This window comes from Oryzias latipes, chromosome 17 (assembly GCF_002234675.1).
Source record: "Oryzias latipes chromosome 17, ASM223467v1".
Taxonomy (NCBI): Eukaryota; Metazoa; Chordata; class Actinopteri; order Beloniformes; family Adrianichthyidae; genus Oryzias; species Oryzias latipes.
In genome coordinates this window covers 20,346,743-20,365,501 of record NC_019875.2, presented here as the reverse complement: position 1 = coordinate 20,365,501, position 18,759 = coordinate 20,346,743, and the positions used below count along the sequence as shown (strand labels likewise).

The following is an 18,759-nucleotide window of genomic DNA, read 5'->3' as shown; positions in this document are numbered from 1 at the left end:
GCTCTACATACACGCACTGAAAGTTAAACCAGTTGAACTTGAGCCATTCAGGGACTCGTATTTGATAGTGATACATGGATGGCATCCCTTTCAATTAATAGAAGTAACATTCTTTTGAAAATCGATCATGAAGGAGAAATAATTGCGATTTGTGCCTGACTGGAATTATATGACATCAAGTTTTTCATAGATCAGAATAGAGCTGTTACAGAAAAAACCTGGAGCAAGATTCACGAAATCTGCACTGCTTTGATATTTTACAACAAGTTTCTTCCAATTGTAGATACATGGGCTGGTATCGGGTAGGAACAGTCCAGTGTGAACAACATGTACTAAAAAGCACATTAAAGAACCTGCGTTTTTTAAACGCGCAACACATGCTCTGTAGCATCAGACTACTAACAAGTGACATGAAAAACACCTGTTGTCTTTTTATCAAAAAACATTCTGTTGAGTGTAATACTGTATAAAACAGTATTTTAACATACTTTACTCCAAAATAATGTGGTAGAACAAGGAATGCTTTTTAAAAAAAGGGGGTTTAGGCAAGTTTGACATAGCTCAAACCTTGGGCCTACTCAGCACACCAGCTGTACCAAACCAAGCCATAAAAATCCAGCAGGAAAGGCAGTTATAAACAAAGAGTTGCAATCAAAAGTCAGGGGTTCAGTTGACAGATGAAGAATCAGACTGAAGTTAAAATGCCATTTGCAGATTAATGACGTATTGCACAGAATAATAATAGTAAAAAAAAAGCACAAAGGCAACAAAAGAGTTGACTGTTTCCCAACGTGAGCTGCACTCAAATGATTCATTTGCCAGTAGTAGCCAGGTACAGTGACTAAGTAAGTTGACATAGTAGGTGGTATAAACCTTTTCTGTCAGAGACACACCACAGTTTACCTGAATGAAACAAAAATGGGCAAAAAAACAGCTTACTGGGCCACTTGTGTGGGTTGTAGACGCAAAATCTGGAGTGACAAAACTGTCAACATTAAAAAGTTACCAAAATATCAGCCAGAAAAACACAAGGACTGAGAATCTGTCTGTGGTCACCACTTGATGAACCACTCCTTCATTGGAGTTGTCTTGTTAATCACCTATTATTTTCACCTGTGGTGTATCCCATTGCACAATAACATGTGAAATTGTTCGTCAGTCAGTATTGCTTCATAATTGGACAGTTTGATTGCACAGAAGTGTGATTGAGTCTGAATAACACTTAGTTGTTTAGCGTTCCCTTTTTTTGAGCAGTGTAGATCGAAAGATTATTGGAGTGGGTCTTTAGAAAATGTTTTCATTGAAAGAAAGGAAAAATACTTCAACTTTACTTAAAGCAGTTAAGCACCTAGCATCAGATATTGGTGGCAGACAAAATGTCCTACACTTAACGAAGGAAATCAAAAAAAGCAGAAAAAGTTTGTCACAAATACTAAATAATCAGATACAGTTTCTACACGTATAGAACTTCCCATCTTGATAGTTTTAACTATTCATGGAATACAAAAAGAAGGAAAAAATGTTTAAAAATATTCTTCCCAAGGAGGCTTTTGCTCACATCTGAAAACCTAATCTTTATTGCTTTTTGGAATATGAGATCCCCAAAAATATAATTCATGTGGAGAATTGACACAAAATAGGTTCATGTTTCTGCCATAATTATTCCTTAAGAGACTTGGTATGGACTTGACATAGTGGCACAAGAGCCAGAAACAGCTTGCATGACCTAATTTCTATCCACTTGGCCCACGGGACAAAGTTCTGAAATGTCAGAAATGGAAACCATCAAGTTAATTGGGTTGAATTAGAGTAAAAGTTTACCCATGGTCAGTGCTGATGTTCTCCACCCTCAATATGGAAAGTGAATAAAACACAAGGACATGACATATTAAATAACATGTAGAAGGGAACTGCCCCTTGTGGCATGAACTCTGTACACTACAAAGATTGATTTTCTTCTCCAGGATTTTCTTCAAATGATGAAAACCTACACAGAACTTTGTATTTTTGAGTCTAATAGAGAAAAGCTGTTCTATACCAGAGATGTGACTATGAACGACTCAATAACGTTTAAAAGAAAAAAATATTTTCGTTTTACTTCAGTATTATTTGCAATCCTAGTTGCATTTTTTTGTCAGGGACATATTTACTTCCAGCTTGTCACAGCTTGAGTTCAAAGGAGGAGAGTTGCCTCCAGCACTTACATTTTTTACAAACACACCCATTAATGACAATGGCAGAGGGGGCATCAGAAATCCAATGCAAGTTAACGCTTCACTACATTCGATGCAAATGTACATTTTTACAAATGCAATATGGTTTTGATATTAGAAGGCAAAAAAGAAAAAAAATGATTAACGGCATGCAATAGAAATGAAACATGCACAATTGTAATGCAAAAACTTAGGAAAGTGAAAAGGAGAAAAAGCTGTTTTGTTTTCTGTCTTGCAAGAAACATATCAAGACAGATTTTAATAGAAAATAACCTTAGTTTTGGAAAATATGTCTTGGGGACTGGAAATAAAAAAGATCTCTTGCTAAGAACATTTTTCTTACCACATTGGTAGAGTTTTTTATTTGTATTTTTTTTTTTTTTTTGCTTATTTAAAGAAAATCTGCCAATAGGGTAAACGTTTAGGGTTATTTTTGCAGTGTAATAAAGAACCAATAGAATCTACATATACTGGTTTTCAAATACTGCATTTGATTTGATGTTAATTTATTTTTAAACACAAATAAAAGTCAGAGACCAGTCTGGCGGACTGATCTCTGACTCTTTCGTCTTGCTTGACGGTGCGCCTTATAATCTGCTGCGCCCTATAGCATGAAAACTACAGTACACGCTTTCTGCAAATGCCACACATTTAACATTCATGCCAACTACTATTTTTGTATGCAGTAGATGTCCTAACACAGCAAATGAAGCTTCAAGAAGCATTGCACTGGAGTTAATCAATTGGATGCTTGGATTGGGTGCTTCATGAAGCCCATCCCAACTAAAACCTGCAGTTTGCAAGAGCTCGGGTTTGTAACGTAGCAACTGCCATGGACGGGCCAAAGACTCTTCGCTCCTCTCCAATTCTAAATCGTCCACTTGAAGAAAAAAAAAAAAAGATCCATTATCATCTTTATTTTTACTCGGCGGAGCCGGAATCTGGCTCAAAACTGTACGGCTACAAAGCTCTGATATTTCTCACCATTTTTTTTTCTACGCTAATGCTAGCTTCAAATTGTTAGGAGATTTAGGCTAAAGGGAGAGAGGATAAACAAAAGCATGATAGGATATTAATGCAGAGTTACTTTCATGCCAACAGTCCTGCCCATAACCCAGGGGCAAATTTCCTGTGTGTTTCAGCCTCGCTGCAGAAAATTTGGCTTAAAAACCCACATAGGCATTTCACTAAAAACTGCATAATCATTATTAAAAGACCACTGGGGATGCTTTTACAATAGATAAAAATATAGATGGAGTGGGAGTATAATGGAAATCAGGGGTGGGGATCGACAGCTGAATTCCTGCTGTTTTCCTGTTTTCCCACTTAACTTGCATGGCATACCTGGTTCAGGTAATTAGCCCTGAGTAGACCAATGATTCATTGCTCCCATAGCTATTGGCAGACTTAAACACTTTACATTTTAAGATAAATTCAAAGGTCCTGGAAAATTGGAAGTCTACCCTAAATGAAAAATAAAGTTCAAGAAAATATGTTTAAATTTTGCGTTAGGGGAACATTTGCCAAAGTCATTGAACAGGAGATTGAGGGGAATGTTGAAAAAAAACAACCAAATAATTACAATCTCAAGAGTTTAAATTGGAACATAAATGTATTCAGTGAGATGAATAAACTAGATTCACTTTTGGGGTAGGGTTATTATCTATGTATTGTATTTTTATTTGTCTTGGGAATGATTGTGTTTTTAAGTGTGGGCAGCTAGCCACTTAAAATTTCCTTTGGGATCATTAAAGTCCATCTATCCATCTATCCATCTATCCATCTATCCATCTATCTATCCATCTATCCATCTATCCATCTATCCATCTATCTATCCATCTATCCATCTATCCATCTATCCATCTATCCATCTATCCATCTATCTATCTATCTATGGTTAAGCATGTTAATCATTTATCTAAAAAGAGAAAATGAAAAGGAACTATAGCAGCTAAAATAGAGATAACGTCAAATAAGATGAAAATAAAGTTCCAACTTGATACTTTGGTTCTCTTGAAAGTTTCCATCAAAATGTTAAAAAGAACAAACATTTTGAATAAGAGCACTTCATGATGCCTGATTCCACACTGACAATGCTGATCATTGTAGATTGCACACTGACTGTCCTTGCAGAAGAGTGAAGTAAATGCGCCTCAGCTTTGAAGAATGCCTGAATATCCTTTGTAATGCAGCGGCCCAAAGTTTAGGAAAAGGTACGGTCTCAAGGACAAACTTAAATACCTAAAAAGTTTATTTTTTCAAGGTCATGTGCACTTTTTGCTTAAATAGTTAGTCTTTTCTGAACAGGCGAGACTCACGTGGCCGGGGAGGATAATTGCACGGAGATGAGGGCCTCTTTGTTCCTCTTGACTACACACCAACCTCTTTTTTCCACAAACAGCCTTTTTTTATGATGCGGTTTTCATGAATACATTCAAATGTCAGAGGGCCATAGGAGTTTTGAAAAACAAAAAGGAAATGAAGAGAAAATGCTTTATATTGAGCATCGCTTCTGGGTCGGCAGTCAAACTAAGATTTGCTTCCCTCCGTTGATGCAGCTTTAAAATGAAACTCTGGCTTTGGTTTCACTTCAAGCAGAAAAATGCAAAAAAAAAAACAGACCTTCAGATGTGAAAGACGCATTATTTACAGATCTGCACGTCTTTTAAAGCAGCGCTGTTCACTGATTCTGACACTAACCTCCTTTGTGTTATTGTGTTTTAGGTATAAACAACAGGATTAATGCACATTTTATATTGGAAATAAAAAGCTTTTTTTTGAAGGATATTAATAAGTAAAGTTGTTTTTTACGACCAAATAGCTCCAGGTGAAGGATGAAAAGAATAAAGCAGAGTTGTACAGAAGTCTTTAAAATTCTAGCTTTTCCATGATGTTTGAAATAAGAAAAGCTCTATTTGACACTCTTAAAATTGCTTTTATTGTTATTTTTATTTTTGTATTTGTGGTGTTTTTAACATGTTCTTGTTGCATTTTTCTCATGAAAGAGATTATATATTTATAAAAAAGACTTCCATATCTGATAATTTTTTTTGTTTTTCAAATCATTGTGGGCTGCTTGCTCATCGTCAATGGTCTCATTCACAACTGATATTCTAATAAACTTTGAATATGTCCTAGAAAAAAAGACAATAAACTGCATAATCATAATAAAAACCCCACTGGGAACAATTTTAAAAAAGATCAAAAAGATGATTAGATTGGCACTGTAAGGATTTTTTGAATACATGCAGTTGGTCATACATGGACTTGAAGAAAATTAGATTGCACAAAAAAGTTATTTGAGAAATAAATTTTAACTCAAATATAGAAAATTTGATTAGGTCTGTATTTATTTGGAATCAATTAAAGCTGTGCCAGTTTCTGCATTTATCCATGTTATGTTAGGGTTTAGAGTTATCCATACTGTATTTGTAAACCCTTAAGCTACATTCACTTTACCCTTAGCAACGCCTGTTTACGCAACCTCAGTGAAAAGTTTGTGGAGATGTAATATGTTTGTTTTGGGCTTCAATGTTCATAACTCTCACATTCATGTGTCACGACGCAATTTTCCACAACAGTTTCGGACTCGGCGTACAAAACACACGACCATTGAACGCATGTTAAAAGCTAAACCAGTTGAACTTTGACCAATCAGGGTTTTGTATTTGTTAGTGAGGTATGAATGGCGTCCCTTACAATTCACTGAAGTGCCAAAAGGTTCAACTTGATCATAGAGGATAAATTAATAATTGTGGTTTGTGGCCGGCTGGAACTATGACACCAAGTCTTCCATTTAAAAGCCTGAAGGAAGATTTGCAAGATTTGCAACATTTTGCACCAAGCCTCTTCCAACTAAAGGTGACAAACATGCGTGAGTAGTGACAGTCCAGTGTGAACATTGTTTTCTAAATGCAGGTTCAAGAATGCATAGATAAGTTTTAAATGAAAATTCCAACCACATCAGGGCTCTCTTCACAGATTTTTGACACAAAAACACAAAAGTTGTGATAGAACTGGCGGTTCCTGACTCATGCAGTCCAGACAGCTTCATCAGCCGTTCAAAGCAACATAATGGAAGCACAAAATAACCTGAATAAAACCTCAAGCTCTGCAGAACTGAGAGGATTCCAACAGCAGCAGGATAACAAATGAGCCACAAACAAGCTGCGGCTCAAACAACACCAAAGAATGCTGACTCAATTCAGATCGAAGCAAAAGACAAGCATGGAGCTTTAGGAGACAGAGAAACCCCAGTCTCTGTCAATAAAAAAGGATGATTGTCACATTATGCTTTATGAGAATGAGAATGATGAGGCCATATAGCAGCCATTTGCTGCTGATTGAATGTACTTGAATAATTGATTATTAGCTAGAGTGGCCATCTTTGTAATGCTCTGACAGTTCAGATGATGCAGGAGTTTATTAAAATAAGATAGAGCGAACACATGCACAAACAATTGTTGGTGCTTGTACATGCAAAATGACCTAAAAGGTCATGTTTCTACTTCTTCGGTCATATTTTAATCAAGATTAATGCAAATTTGCATAATTTCTAAGCAAAATCAAAGTATCTTGCTGTAGGAGATGCTTGATGTCACCCAAAAGCAGATCAGTAAAATCAACAAATGCATTAAAAAAAAAAAAAAACACAAATAAACTCTTGGATATGATTTTCTGTCTTGTGGTAGATTAGATTTGCTTTCTTCCTATACTCTTTAGAGACCATAAAAAAGACAGATTTCATTTAGTGCAGCAGCCCTTTTACTGAAAAGCCTCCCTAACCTGCTCATAATTTTAGGAGTTTGAACTAAAATGGCCTTGTCCAGCAGATTAAAGATGAAAAAAAGAGATTTTAGTAAAAAAAAAAAAAAAAAGAAGGGCAAAAAAACTGAAGATATTTCATTTATGTAGACAACTTTTAAAATAAGCACCATGTATTGTCTAAAAACCCAACAGTGGGAATTCTAAAGAGATCTGTGCTCAAAAAGGACAAAAGACAATTACCATCAATTAATACAAATATGCTAGTGTTTTTTTTGTTAAATGCTCAGAAAAAAAAAAAAATGGTAATTATATTTCCTTGTTTTTGTTTTTAAAGTAATTGAAAAAATATTAACAGGTTACACTAATGAAATACAGGAAACACCTCAAAAAATGAAGAAGAGTTAAAGAAGAACGAAAACTTGCTGCACATTTAGAAGGAAATCAACAATAAAGTTTTACGTATGACAAAAAAAACTAACAAACAATACTTCACACTGAGCTTGACTCAGTACAGTGCTTAAGTATGCTGTGGTTGATTGAGTAAATGAGTCAGGTGTGTGACATCCAGGAAGCGCATGCTAGGGATGCTGGGAGCCGGAGTGTGGTTAGATCTTAGGAAACAGTTCCTGCCAGTGACCAGCGGGGTAGACAGAGCTCTGACCTCTGCGAAGTTGAACTTTGACCAACCAGGGACTCGGATTTGGTAGCAATGTATAGATGGCGTCCTTTTTAAATTGATCATGAAGGAGGAATTAATAATTGAGGTTGTGCCCGCTGGATTTCTGTGACACCAAGTTTTTAAAATATCGGATTAGAACTGTGACAGAAAAAGCCTGGAGGAAGATTCACAAGATTTGCACCGCTTCAACATTTCGCACCAAGCATTTTTTCAACTGTGAGTACATGCACTAGTATCGGGTAGCGATGGTACAAATAATACCCAATCAAAGTACCAGACGCCTAATTTCTGCCCAGACAGCTCAAGGCTGCAAAGACTCTATCAAGTGGACCTTTAATTCAACAGGATGTTCCATCATTAAGCCCTCCGTGCCACGATAAGCATTAGCAGCCATTTAGTTTTTCTCTTGCTCCTGGGTGTGTCACGATGGAACAATGACTTAGTTTATTTTCTTGTCACATCTCAGGCCACAAACAAGAAAAAGCATCTGTTTCTCTCGGTGGTTAATTACTCTCCCCTGATTATGAGTCAGCGTGCCTGTTTGTGAGAGTGCGTTCATTTAAGCTGCTCCTGGCAGATTGCTTTGGTCATTACCAAAATGAGTTTGTGGGGCCTTTCAATCAGGATCTCTAGGATAGGAACTGAGCATCCAATGAGCATCCATGTGCTTCCTGGACTTTCTAGATTCTTTCATCGTGTACTGTATCTTTATCTCACTAAATAATTTGATGCATAAATAAATGGAAATCACACGTACCACGTTTATTATAGTCATTATGATAAATGCATATTCACTTTCAACTGAAGAAAATGCTCATTTTCATCTTATATTTAGTCTCCTAAAGTGGTGAATGTCATTTCTATGTTCTTTCCAAATAGCAATTAGCCTAAACAGGCTTTTTTTCCTCAATAACTATTATTGTATGCAGGCTTGAAAGCAGCGGGGAACGTGCTATGTTAGTAAACATAATTGCACTTAGAGCATATTTAATGCATTTGCATGGGGCTGCTCCACCAGAATACCTCTGTCACATACTAACTCCTTAAGTTTTAAAGTCTCTATTCCAGATGGATACATTATAGGAGCAGAGGAAGCAGATATAATATGGAAATGAATCCAGATGAATAATTGAGTGGACACATCTTCAAAAACCTACATATACTTATCAATTTCAAATGGGTTGATATCAGATTCTGTATTAGGCTGATACTAAAATGGGTGCTTTTTTCTTTTCTTTTATTAGTTTTGGAGTGAGGCAAGACAAATGAGCTGAAAGTAAAAAAAAAATGAAAATTAGCATACAGAAAGATCAGGGGTGGGAGAATGGGGGATCAAGGGGCAAAGAGCTTCATCCTACCAATTTTTGGGTCAATATTAGAATCACTATTAACAAAAATGAAGAAATAGCTTCTTAAGGTGTTTAGGTATCAGTGATAGCTCCTCAGCTAAAAGAACTACAGTTTGAACATTAATAACATTAAGAAAACAGTTTGAAAGAGGTGTTTTTGATCCTTTGTTGTTAATTGAATTAACCTATACGACTATAAAATTGTTTAAAAATAAAAATAAATAAAAAAAGACTATATCAATGTTGGAAAATACCATTTTAGTTTGAGGCACAGTGGGTTTATTTTACTATCGGGCAAAAAGGACCTTCCTAGCAGACAACGCAAAAATGATCTTATCATTCCAGACCAATGTGAGAAAACACTTTGAATTCAGCAAACACATGTGACTCTACAGTGTGGTAGAATGTTCTAATAATGTTCCCTTTGGATTATTTTGATGTGGAAAAACAGCAGCGGGCTAAACTTGATAAATCTAAAATATTAATGGATTTGCCAAAATTCTTGTTTACTTGTTTGCTTGTACGCATATTTAACTGACATTTGATGATCTTGCAAGGAATACAAGGAATCTGGAAAATGTCACCTGCTCTGTTAAGGAGCAGATATTTATCTCTGAGTCACCCTGCTTGAATTTTACATCAGTGAATTGGAATGTTCAAAATGAACCAAAATCGACTATGAATCTTTTCAGAGACCACAAATTATGACATGAATCAAATCGTTACAACCCTACTTTAAAATGAGATAATTTATTCCTATACTTAAATTTTCTGAAATTGGTCTTGGTAGTAGTCATTGAACACTGTGAGTGAGTCCGACTTCCGGCTCAGCAACATTAATTTAATTCAGTCTTTATTTTTCTGACACATGGGTGCCGGCATGTTGGAGCCTGACGTCAGTAAGAAGTGATCCGTCCAAATTAGTCTCAGTTTCTTTTTTTCCTATGCCAACCACTCTTGGCAATCAGGAGTGGGATATTGGAAGTCCACACCTACCACTTGAGAGAATCTGTCAATCAAATGTTTTTGAAATGTGCAGCAGACATCTGATCGGTCAGATCATGACTTGAATTACTTGCAATAAAGGATAAAAAAAATCTGGATTATCAAGAACATTTGGTAAAGCAAGAATGGTTACTCTGACAAATAGATTGACTGAGTCATAGCTGTCTATGGGATTTTGGCTTTTTGGAAACTATTTTCATGTACAGTAAGTGATAGCAGTGCAGTGAGGACAGTAGGACATAATCTTCTCCACATATGGCAGACGTGCTTTTCATGATCTGACAGTGTTTTTAAACACAGAGAGCAGACAGCTATGTCTGCCATTTGAAGTATAACTGCTATTTCATTTAACCTTCACACTCAGCAGTTCCTGAATTTTACAAAACAAATTGGATTTGAAGTTTGTTTATTATTTTTTTAAAGTCTAAGTATCCTTTTGGCTAAAATACACAAAATGCCACCATCTGAGTTTCACTTGTTCACGGACTGCTATTCATTTAACCTTCACACTCAGCAGTTCCTGAATTTTACAAAACAAATTGGATTTGAAGTTTGTTTATTATTTTTTTAAAGTCTAAGTATCCTTTTGGCTAAAATACACAAAATGCCACCATCTGAGTTTCACTTGTTCACGGACTGCTTCGAGTCGAGGTTGAGGGGGTTAGGCTAAGGTCAGCCCGGTCTGACATGGTCCGTCTACAGTCGGGTAAGATAACAGATTCCCCACGAGACAGTCAGCCAGGCAGAACCAGACGTATAAACTACTGCAGCGTAAAGTAAAGGGTCATCCTGGCAGGCTCCAACACACAGGAGGTGAGGGGCTCGGCAGGCAGGTGTTCGTATGCAGAGCCTGCATGTGTGCTCAAGTGTGTGCATTTGAGAAATCCTATCCCATCAGTGTTCATTTTCTCTGGGGTTGAGGCTGTGTGTGGACATGCATGAATAAAAGATGAATGTATGTTAGAGAGGTCACACGTGCGTGCGTGCGTGTGTGATTCAGGCCTTACCCTTTAGGTGGATCTTATTTTCCGGGCTGTGCACCAAAACCGAGCTAACTGAATCCAAGCTGTCGTAGTTACTGCATCCAAGAGGGCCCGTCCTTGTTTCAGTAACCTAGGAAACAGTAGAAGGACAGTTTGATTCACAATTATAGAACCAGTTATCTCATGTTATCTCAAGAATAAATGAAAGGGACTTTAAAGTTCTGTATCTGTGACAAGTGAACATAGAACTTCTGACAGCTTTGACAGCAGGTCAGGTAGAAGAGGCGGAGCCATCTGGCGTGCATCTTTTTTATTTTATTTTATCCAAGCTGCTTTGATGGTTAGGTGTTTGCAAGTAGTTTAAAAAAAAAGGGGAAATAGGAGGAAAAACAGTACATGTGATGATAAAAGACAAAATGTTATTTATTGTAATTTTGTTTCCAGAGTTTAGGGTTGTTTAGTTACAGTTATGACAAATTGGCCATAAAAAATTAATTAGTTGGATATTTTTTACTGAATGTGCAAATAAGTAACATACTCACATTTTTTCATTCTTTTCTCGTAAATTTCTATTTTTCTATGTATTCTAAAAATCATAAAATAAATCCTGTTTTATCTTTATTTTTGAATGATGTACAAAAAAATAAAATAAAAATATCTGTACTTTATGAACACAGTTTATTATTGAGACATTTATTAGTAATGCTAATTTATTTTAAATGGGACAGTACAATTTCATTCATTCATCATTCATTACATTCAGGATTTCACATGGTTAAAAAAGCCAGAATTAGCCAAAGGCTCGTTTTCATCTGCAGTTCCCTGACCATGATGTAAAAAGGCGAACATAAATATACAATTAACTACAAAATACATAAACACTCACCATAGACATACAAAATTTAATCACAGCAACATTTAACATAATAGAGAATCCAAAAAGCTGATGTTAATTAAGATATTTTATCCCTTGCTAATAAATTCAATTTATCTTTTTCTAAAACTGCTACTTCTAGAATTACTGTTTATAAATCTCATGACTTCTAACATCATCTGCTCTGTATTGATGCTGCATCTTTAGCTAAAATAAATTGAAATTGATTTTGAAAAAACAATTATCTAAAATATCTGAAAAACAAAAGCTGTAACTGAAATGGTAAACAAAGCTGAGGAACACAAAAGAAAAAAATGATTCAAGTTTTTAGGAATAACAATTATCTACCGGTTTTAACAAATTTGGAACTTTTTTTTGTGCTATCTTAGATGACCCCACCCTTCGATTGACGTGTTCTCACTACCATGACAAAGGTGGATAAAGGTGGAAAGATTTCATGTAATCCATGGACACCAGTGAAGATCACAAATCATTGAAGAAAAAAGGTTCAGCGCACTGTCTAGTGGGTCTAGATGACCCAACTCCCAATGTTAAAATGCCTAGGATAGCACAATGGTTAAACAACAAATACACTTTTATTTATCAGCAAATTCATTTTACTTTTGGTTACTGGAAAATGCACTGTGTTTTCTATTGTTTTAGTCTCAGGCTTTTACCATGGGTTGTTGGGGGTTTGAGTGTTGCAAAGACCATGAAGTACTTTTTAGTTTCATTGTACCTGTGACAATGACAAACAAATTGTTCTATTCTATTCTGACAAATTTAATCTCAATTAATTTTTGTTGCAAAGGTGTGCGCACCTGAATATTGTATACATTTTATTTTTAATGAACACAAACTGAAGATCAGAGAAAACTGCTATTAAAAATGAGAAGGCTCAATGTTGTCTTATGTTTTTACTCTTTTAGAAAATATTTGAATGTAATTTTTTTCAGGTTATCACATAATCATTATTGCTTTATTGTGTCCGCTCTTGTTTGAGTTCTGCTGCAACAACAATGGCGTCATAATCTCGGTCAAATTTTTGACTCAAAAAAATATGGAGCTGTATTTTTCCTGTAAGGGAAAAAACATGAAAAACATCTGCGCTTTTAGCAATTCCCCACCTCACACACTGGGGCTTTAAGTAACTCCTGTGTGGAAGTTGAATAAAAAGCCACCTGAGAGCTGCTGCTCCAACCTCTGCTTCCTTTTAAACTCCCAAGAGCTCTTCACTGAGCGAATCTTTCAACATGAAGCCCTTTTTCCCCGTCTTATCTCAGCTTTTTTGTGCACATCCAAACATCTTAGCTGTGTGTTTTCTTGTGATTTAAAACATATTTATGTCAACGGACCAAAAGCTGACAGCAGGGCTGGTCGGATGTTTTGTGTTACATCTAGCCAAAGTATTGCAGCTTTTTTCTTGTTTTTTGGAAGGAATGAATAAAGAAACTTAAAATGTATATTAAATATCAATTTATCAGGTCAGTTAATCAGTATGTTTTATTGGGAAGTATAATCATTTTCAATGATTATATCACTTTATATTATTTCATTTATTGTTTTGAGTTTGTCATTTTGGTCAGAAAACTATGAAAGCAATATTGTAAAAGCTAAAAAAAAAGAAAATGTTGAAATTTTGTCAGACATGATCATAGTGTAAGAACACAGATCATCTGCATCAGGCCTATGAGTCCAGACAGTATGCTCTGTTACAAAAACTATGGCCACAAGAGGAAGGAATCACTAAAACACAAACCTTTGTAGCTTTTGAAAAAAGTTTTTTAAAATAGCGTATAAAGACTGAATACAAAAAAAAGGGCTAATGTATGGAATCGACCTGTATTAAATGAATAAACTGTTGTTTTTTGTTCTGTTTTTTTGTTTTTTCTTGCTAAGCTTTCTCATGGATTTCGTGCTATAAGGTGTGCACTAACCCCTCCGTTTTGTTCATGTATTCGTCACAATATCGCCAGAGTTTTGTTCATCCTACCTTATCCACAAACATTACAGAGCAAAACATTAGGAAAGTATCAGTTATATTCACCAGTATGAACTGTTTTTGTTGTTTCTATCCTAAGAAGGCTGACCACAAAGGAGCAAAGTCCGTGGATGACCAGGACACCCATGTTGTGACTGTGGTCAACTTTATGGCTTGCAGTCTGAGTTTTATTTTAGAAAAATATAGATTAGATTTTTGAGATAACTTCGTGTGTTTCTCAAAGATTTTTTAAAATATTATTCAAGAATTTTTTTTTTTTTGGTTTGCTTTTTCAGATATAATTTTAATGATTTTCAAGATATTTTTTAATTGATTTTCAAGTTAATATTTTATTTTTTGACATTTCTTTTTTTATATACATTTTCAAGTATTTTTTTCGATATTTTTGGTTTTTCAAACATTTTGTATGTGATTTTCAAGTTAATATTTTGTTTTTCAACATGTTTTGTTTTCAAATATCATATTTTTTATATAAATTACTTTGAAATTCATTCTGTTTGTCTGAGATATTCTTGTGTATTCTTTGGACGGTCTCTGCAGCTTCATGCGAATCAACATCAAGAGAAATTTCAAAGCTGAGAACATGTGAATCCTATTTATTGTAAAACTCTGGCTGTAACTCGTTTTTCTGCATCAAAAAAACAAAAACAAAACACACAGTTCATACCGGTCCACATGACTAATACTTCCCCAACCTTTTGCTTTGTATTGTTTGTGGATAAAGTCAGTAGGAAGAATAAAACAGACTGTTGATATTGTTAAAAGCGCTTAAACAGACACGGATCATGTCTATGACACGGACTCGCTGTGGCTTTTCAACACTTAATTGCAGCTCATCTAATAGTTTTGGTAAGCGGATGTGGTTAATATCCAACTTGTTTATGGTTCTTTGCTTTTGTACTTCTTAGAAAAAATTGTACAAAGAGCACAAAAAATATATATAGCACCAAAAAAATGTTTTTTTTTTTATTATTGATTACAATACGCTTCCAGAGTAATGCTTTTGTCATAATCCTGAAAGTTGAAAAGGTATGCATACTTAGAATGTATAAATTAAACTTTTTTAGCTGACAACTGACAGCTAAAAAGTCTTAACTTCTCTGATTTAGGTCTTTACACAACTTTACACAAACTGCATGAAAGTTACAGTTTTTTTTAAGATTTCTTTTCTTCTAAATGTACAGTATGTGCAAGGTTAGCAAGCTTTACTCTCCATGATCTGAAGGAGTTCAAAATATATAAAATAAGTTTAGCACTTTGTTGATATTTCAACATTTCAGTGTTCTGAAATTATATTATTGAAACTATAAGCCCAATTTCATTAATCTTAAAATCTGGCAAACTACTAATGACCAAAAAATAAGCACTCTCAGTGACATAATTAGACTTTTGCATCTCTTGGCTTGATTGGCTTCCCTTAAGCAGCGAAAGGCTCCTAAGAGCCATCTTTGTGAAATGTTCCAGCCCAACTGTCGGCAGCATCTATTCACTTAGAAAAGAAATGAAGTATTTGAATCCTTTTCAGACACATGCTGTTGTTGAACATATGATATTGGATTTAGAGGATTAGCTCAGATTAAAGACAATCACAAAACACTTATTCTATTGGAAACAAAAGTAGCACTGTATGCATCTTATCCAACGACAGTTCAAATAATCTTCATCTATAGCTTAATATATCTAAATCTACATAAACTGTAAGATCAATAACTGGAAGTCTCTCTGAACAGCTGTGTTTCAACCCATAGTTTGCATCATTCTCTCCATTTTCCTCTCTTAGGCTGAATGTGGGCCTCTTCTACTTTGTTGGTGTGGATGCAGATAATGCGTTTGACTTCCAGCTCATACATGGTGCTGTGGCGAGACCAAGCCCAGAGGCATACATGACACAGGTCAAGTGCAAGCATCCCACTCAGTGACTTCCTCTCAGGCGATGAGTTTTTACAGCAGAACTCAGCAGGTGGCTTGTATACTAGACATCTTCATTTAGCAGGAAGTGGACACTCTGAAGCTTGCTGTTCTGAATGCATTTTTGTTGTCTGCACACGACTGTACCAAAGCACATGGTTTTTGAAAATCGGTATAAAAGGGCATGGGCATAGTTGTAGAAAGGTAATTCATTCATTTGTCCTAATACTGATTGTTTTGAAGTATGATGAAAAAAACACTTGAACGTGATTTTATAGAACTTCTGGTTTGTTTTAAACATTTTGTCAAATCTACTCCTGCAGTTTTGTTAAAAACCTGTCTAGAATTTTTTGTACTGCTACGCAATAGACGTACTCAGTGATTTTGCATTCGGTTACTCTGACTTGTTAGGCAACATTGGCTTTAGATTTGTCCAAATTAACTGGCACATAGTTTAAAAAGAAGTCAGGGAATTATAATATTATCATATTTTATCATAATATTATCGTAATGTTGATTTATTTAAAAAAAAACATTTTTTAAATAAAAAAAAACATTTTTTAAATAAATATTTTAAATGTTCACAACAAAAATTAGATGGAAGTCCGTTAGACCAGTAGCCTGCAGTTAGATTATTTCAAATCATGATTCTGCTTTGAAACGAACAAATAGAGTATTGTGCAAAGGTTTTAAGCGGGTGTGAAAAAATGGTGAGAACAAATAATACTTTCAAAAATATAAGTGATTGTTGCTAATTTGTGTCAATTTACAAAATGACAAACAAAACAAAAATCAAAATCAAATCAAAATTCCCTTTTGCGAGATTTTTTCTTCAAAGCATCATCTATTCTAATGATGCAATTACACCAGGCATTTGACAAGCAATTCTTGAATCTGATTTTAGTATGCAGTGTACACACTAAACTGTCACTACCTGATATTATTCATGTCTCAAAGTTGGAAGAGGCTTGGTGCTAAATGTGGAAGCTGTACAAATCTCACGAATCTTCCAGTTAATTTCTTTCACAGCTCTATTCCAATTTGTAAAAGACTTGGTTTTATGCATTTCCAGCTGAGTACAAACCTCAATTATTAATTTCTCCTCCATGATCACTTGATGAAGTGATCATGGATCATGGAACAGTTGATGCTTTCATGTTTTGAAAAGGACGCTACCAATAAGTCACTACCAAATCTGACTCCCTGATTGGTCAAAGTACAACTTGTTAAACCCTTGGCATACCTTTAATGGCTATCCGTTTTGCACCTAGAGCCCAAAATCAGCCTTGAAAACCGGCGTAGCGATGTGTGAACGTGTAAGTTTTGAACGCGGATATCCGAAACGCGAATTTACGAGCGCTTACATAGACTAGAAGTGGTCGCTTGAATGCGCATTTCCGTGTCTGGTGCAAATGGAGCATTAACGGTACACTTGAGCAAAGTCCGGGATTTTCTAGGATAACAGTGAGGTTTCTGACCACTTCTACCAAACAGGTGCTAGTGATGACCAATGTCACGTTTAGTTTGAAAGAAACTCAGTCATGATATGAAGCAGACAGCTGTGAAGGACGTTTAAACTGGTGTCATGGTGAATCTATGTTCACACAGAACCCGATTTGCGAGGCAGGGGCGTCCATTTTCAATGTCAAGTCAATGCACAGACATGTTGAGAGGTCCTCTGGCGCTTTTTGAGCGTCAGGCGCGGTGGTCTAGCGGTGGCACAGACGATGTCGGACATTGCGGCACTGTAAATGGTTGTCATTCAAATGCAGTTCCGCCAGTAGATTGTAAAACTCGTTGTTTGTCGTGTGTCTAAACAGAGGCAGAGGGCGAGAATTTGGCTCGCGAAATGCGTTTGGTATGAACACACTTAGCTTGTTAGCCTTTAAAATTGGAATATGTCCAGCATTGCCATTAGCTCAGAACTGGCAGAAACCATTGGGACACAGATACACCCATTGACTGTCTGGAGAGGTTTGGCCAGAAGCGGTCTATGCCAAAAAGCCAAACCTCTGATGTGGAAACAAGGCCAAGCAACTCAAGTATGCAGGAAAACATAGGAACTGGAGTGCAGAAAAATGGCAGCAGCTGCTTTGGAGAGATGACTCAAAATGTGAAATATTTGGCTGTAGGAGAAGGCAGTTTGTTTCTGGAAGGGGTGGAGAGCAGAACAATAATGAGTGTCTGCAGGCAACAGAGAAGCATGGAGGAGGGTCCTGGACTATTTAAGGCTCAATTTCTGCATGTGGAGTTGAAGATTGTAGGAGTTCTCAAAGCTGAGAAATGTAGGAAGATACTTTTTTATTATGCTTTACCGTCACAGAGGCGTATGATTGGCATCACATTTATTCTGCAGCAGGACAGGCATTAACCATTTAACTACCCAACCAAGTCTAAATCATTTTTACTTTTTTTTCCTGCCTTTTGGGGATTGATACACAATCAATATTTTCACTAATACGTTTTCTAAATGTGTAGTTGAGCAAGCGGTTAAAGGGTTAAGGTCCCTTTTGATCTTATCTTTTAATCTATTTTCAAAGCCTTTCCAGTGGTCTTTTAGTTATGATTATGCTGTATTCAACCACACTTTTTAAAGGGTCACTTTCTAGAACATGATTTCTGTAGAGCAGTAGTTCATTAGAAGTTCAACTCTAAGGGAGCCCAGCATATTTTCAATGCCACAAATAAAGTCTTAATCAAACTGCATTTTTCGTCTGCCACTGATTCACAATAAGCGAATAAAGAAATACTCAGAAATGCAAATTATGAGCTGAATTTTCCAAATAGATGTCCTTCATCATCAGAAAAATGCCACGAGAACATGTTAAAAGCACCCAAAACATAATTTTCATCAGTGCAAAGAAGAACATGAAGTGCTGGAGGTGATGGCATGGCCCCCAGAGGTAGCGCTGTGTCTGCGATTTACATAAACATACAGACGGATACGGGAATTTGCGATCAGTTCGCCAAGGTGTTGGC

General features: G+C 35.9%; 1 protein-coding gene across 1 annotated transcript in view; it reads right to left on the bottom strand.

Moving 5' to 3' along the window:
* The window catches only part of brinp2 (BMP/retinoic acid inducible neural specific 2), an 87,517-nt gene that overhangs the window by 59,682 nt on the left and 9,076 nt on the right, over window positions 1-18,759 (bottom strand). Inside the window, exon 4 of the mRNA XM_023964951.1 lies at window positions 11,021-11,126. Coding sequence (XP_023820719.1) covers window positions 11,021-11,126 — 106 coding nt within the window. The remainder of the gene's footprint in view (window positions 1-11,020; window positions 11,127-18,759) is intronic.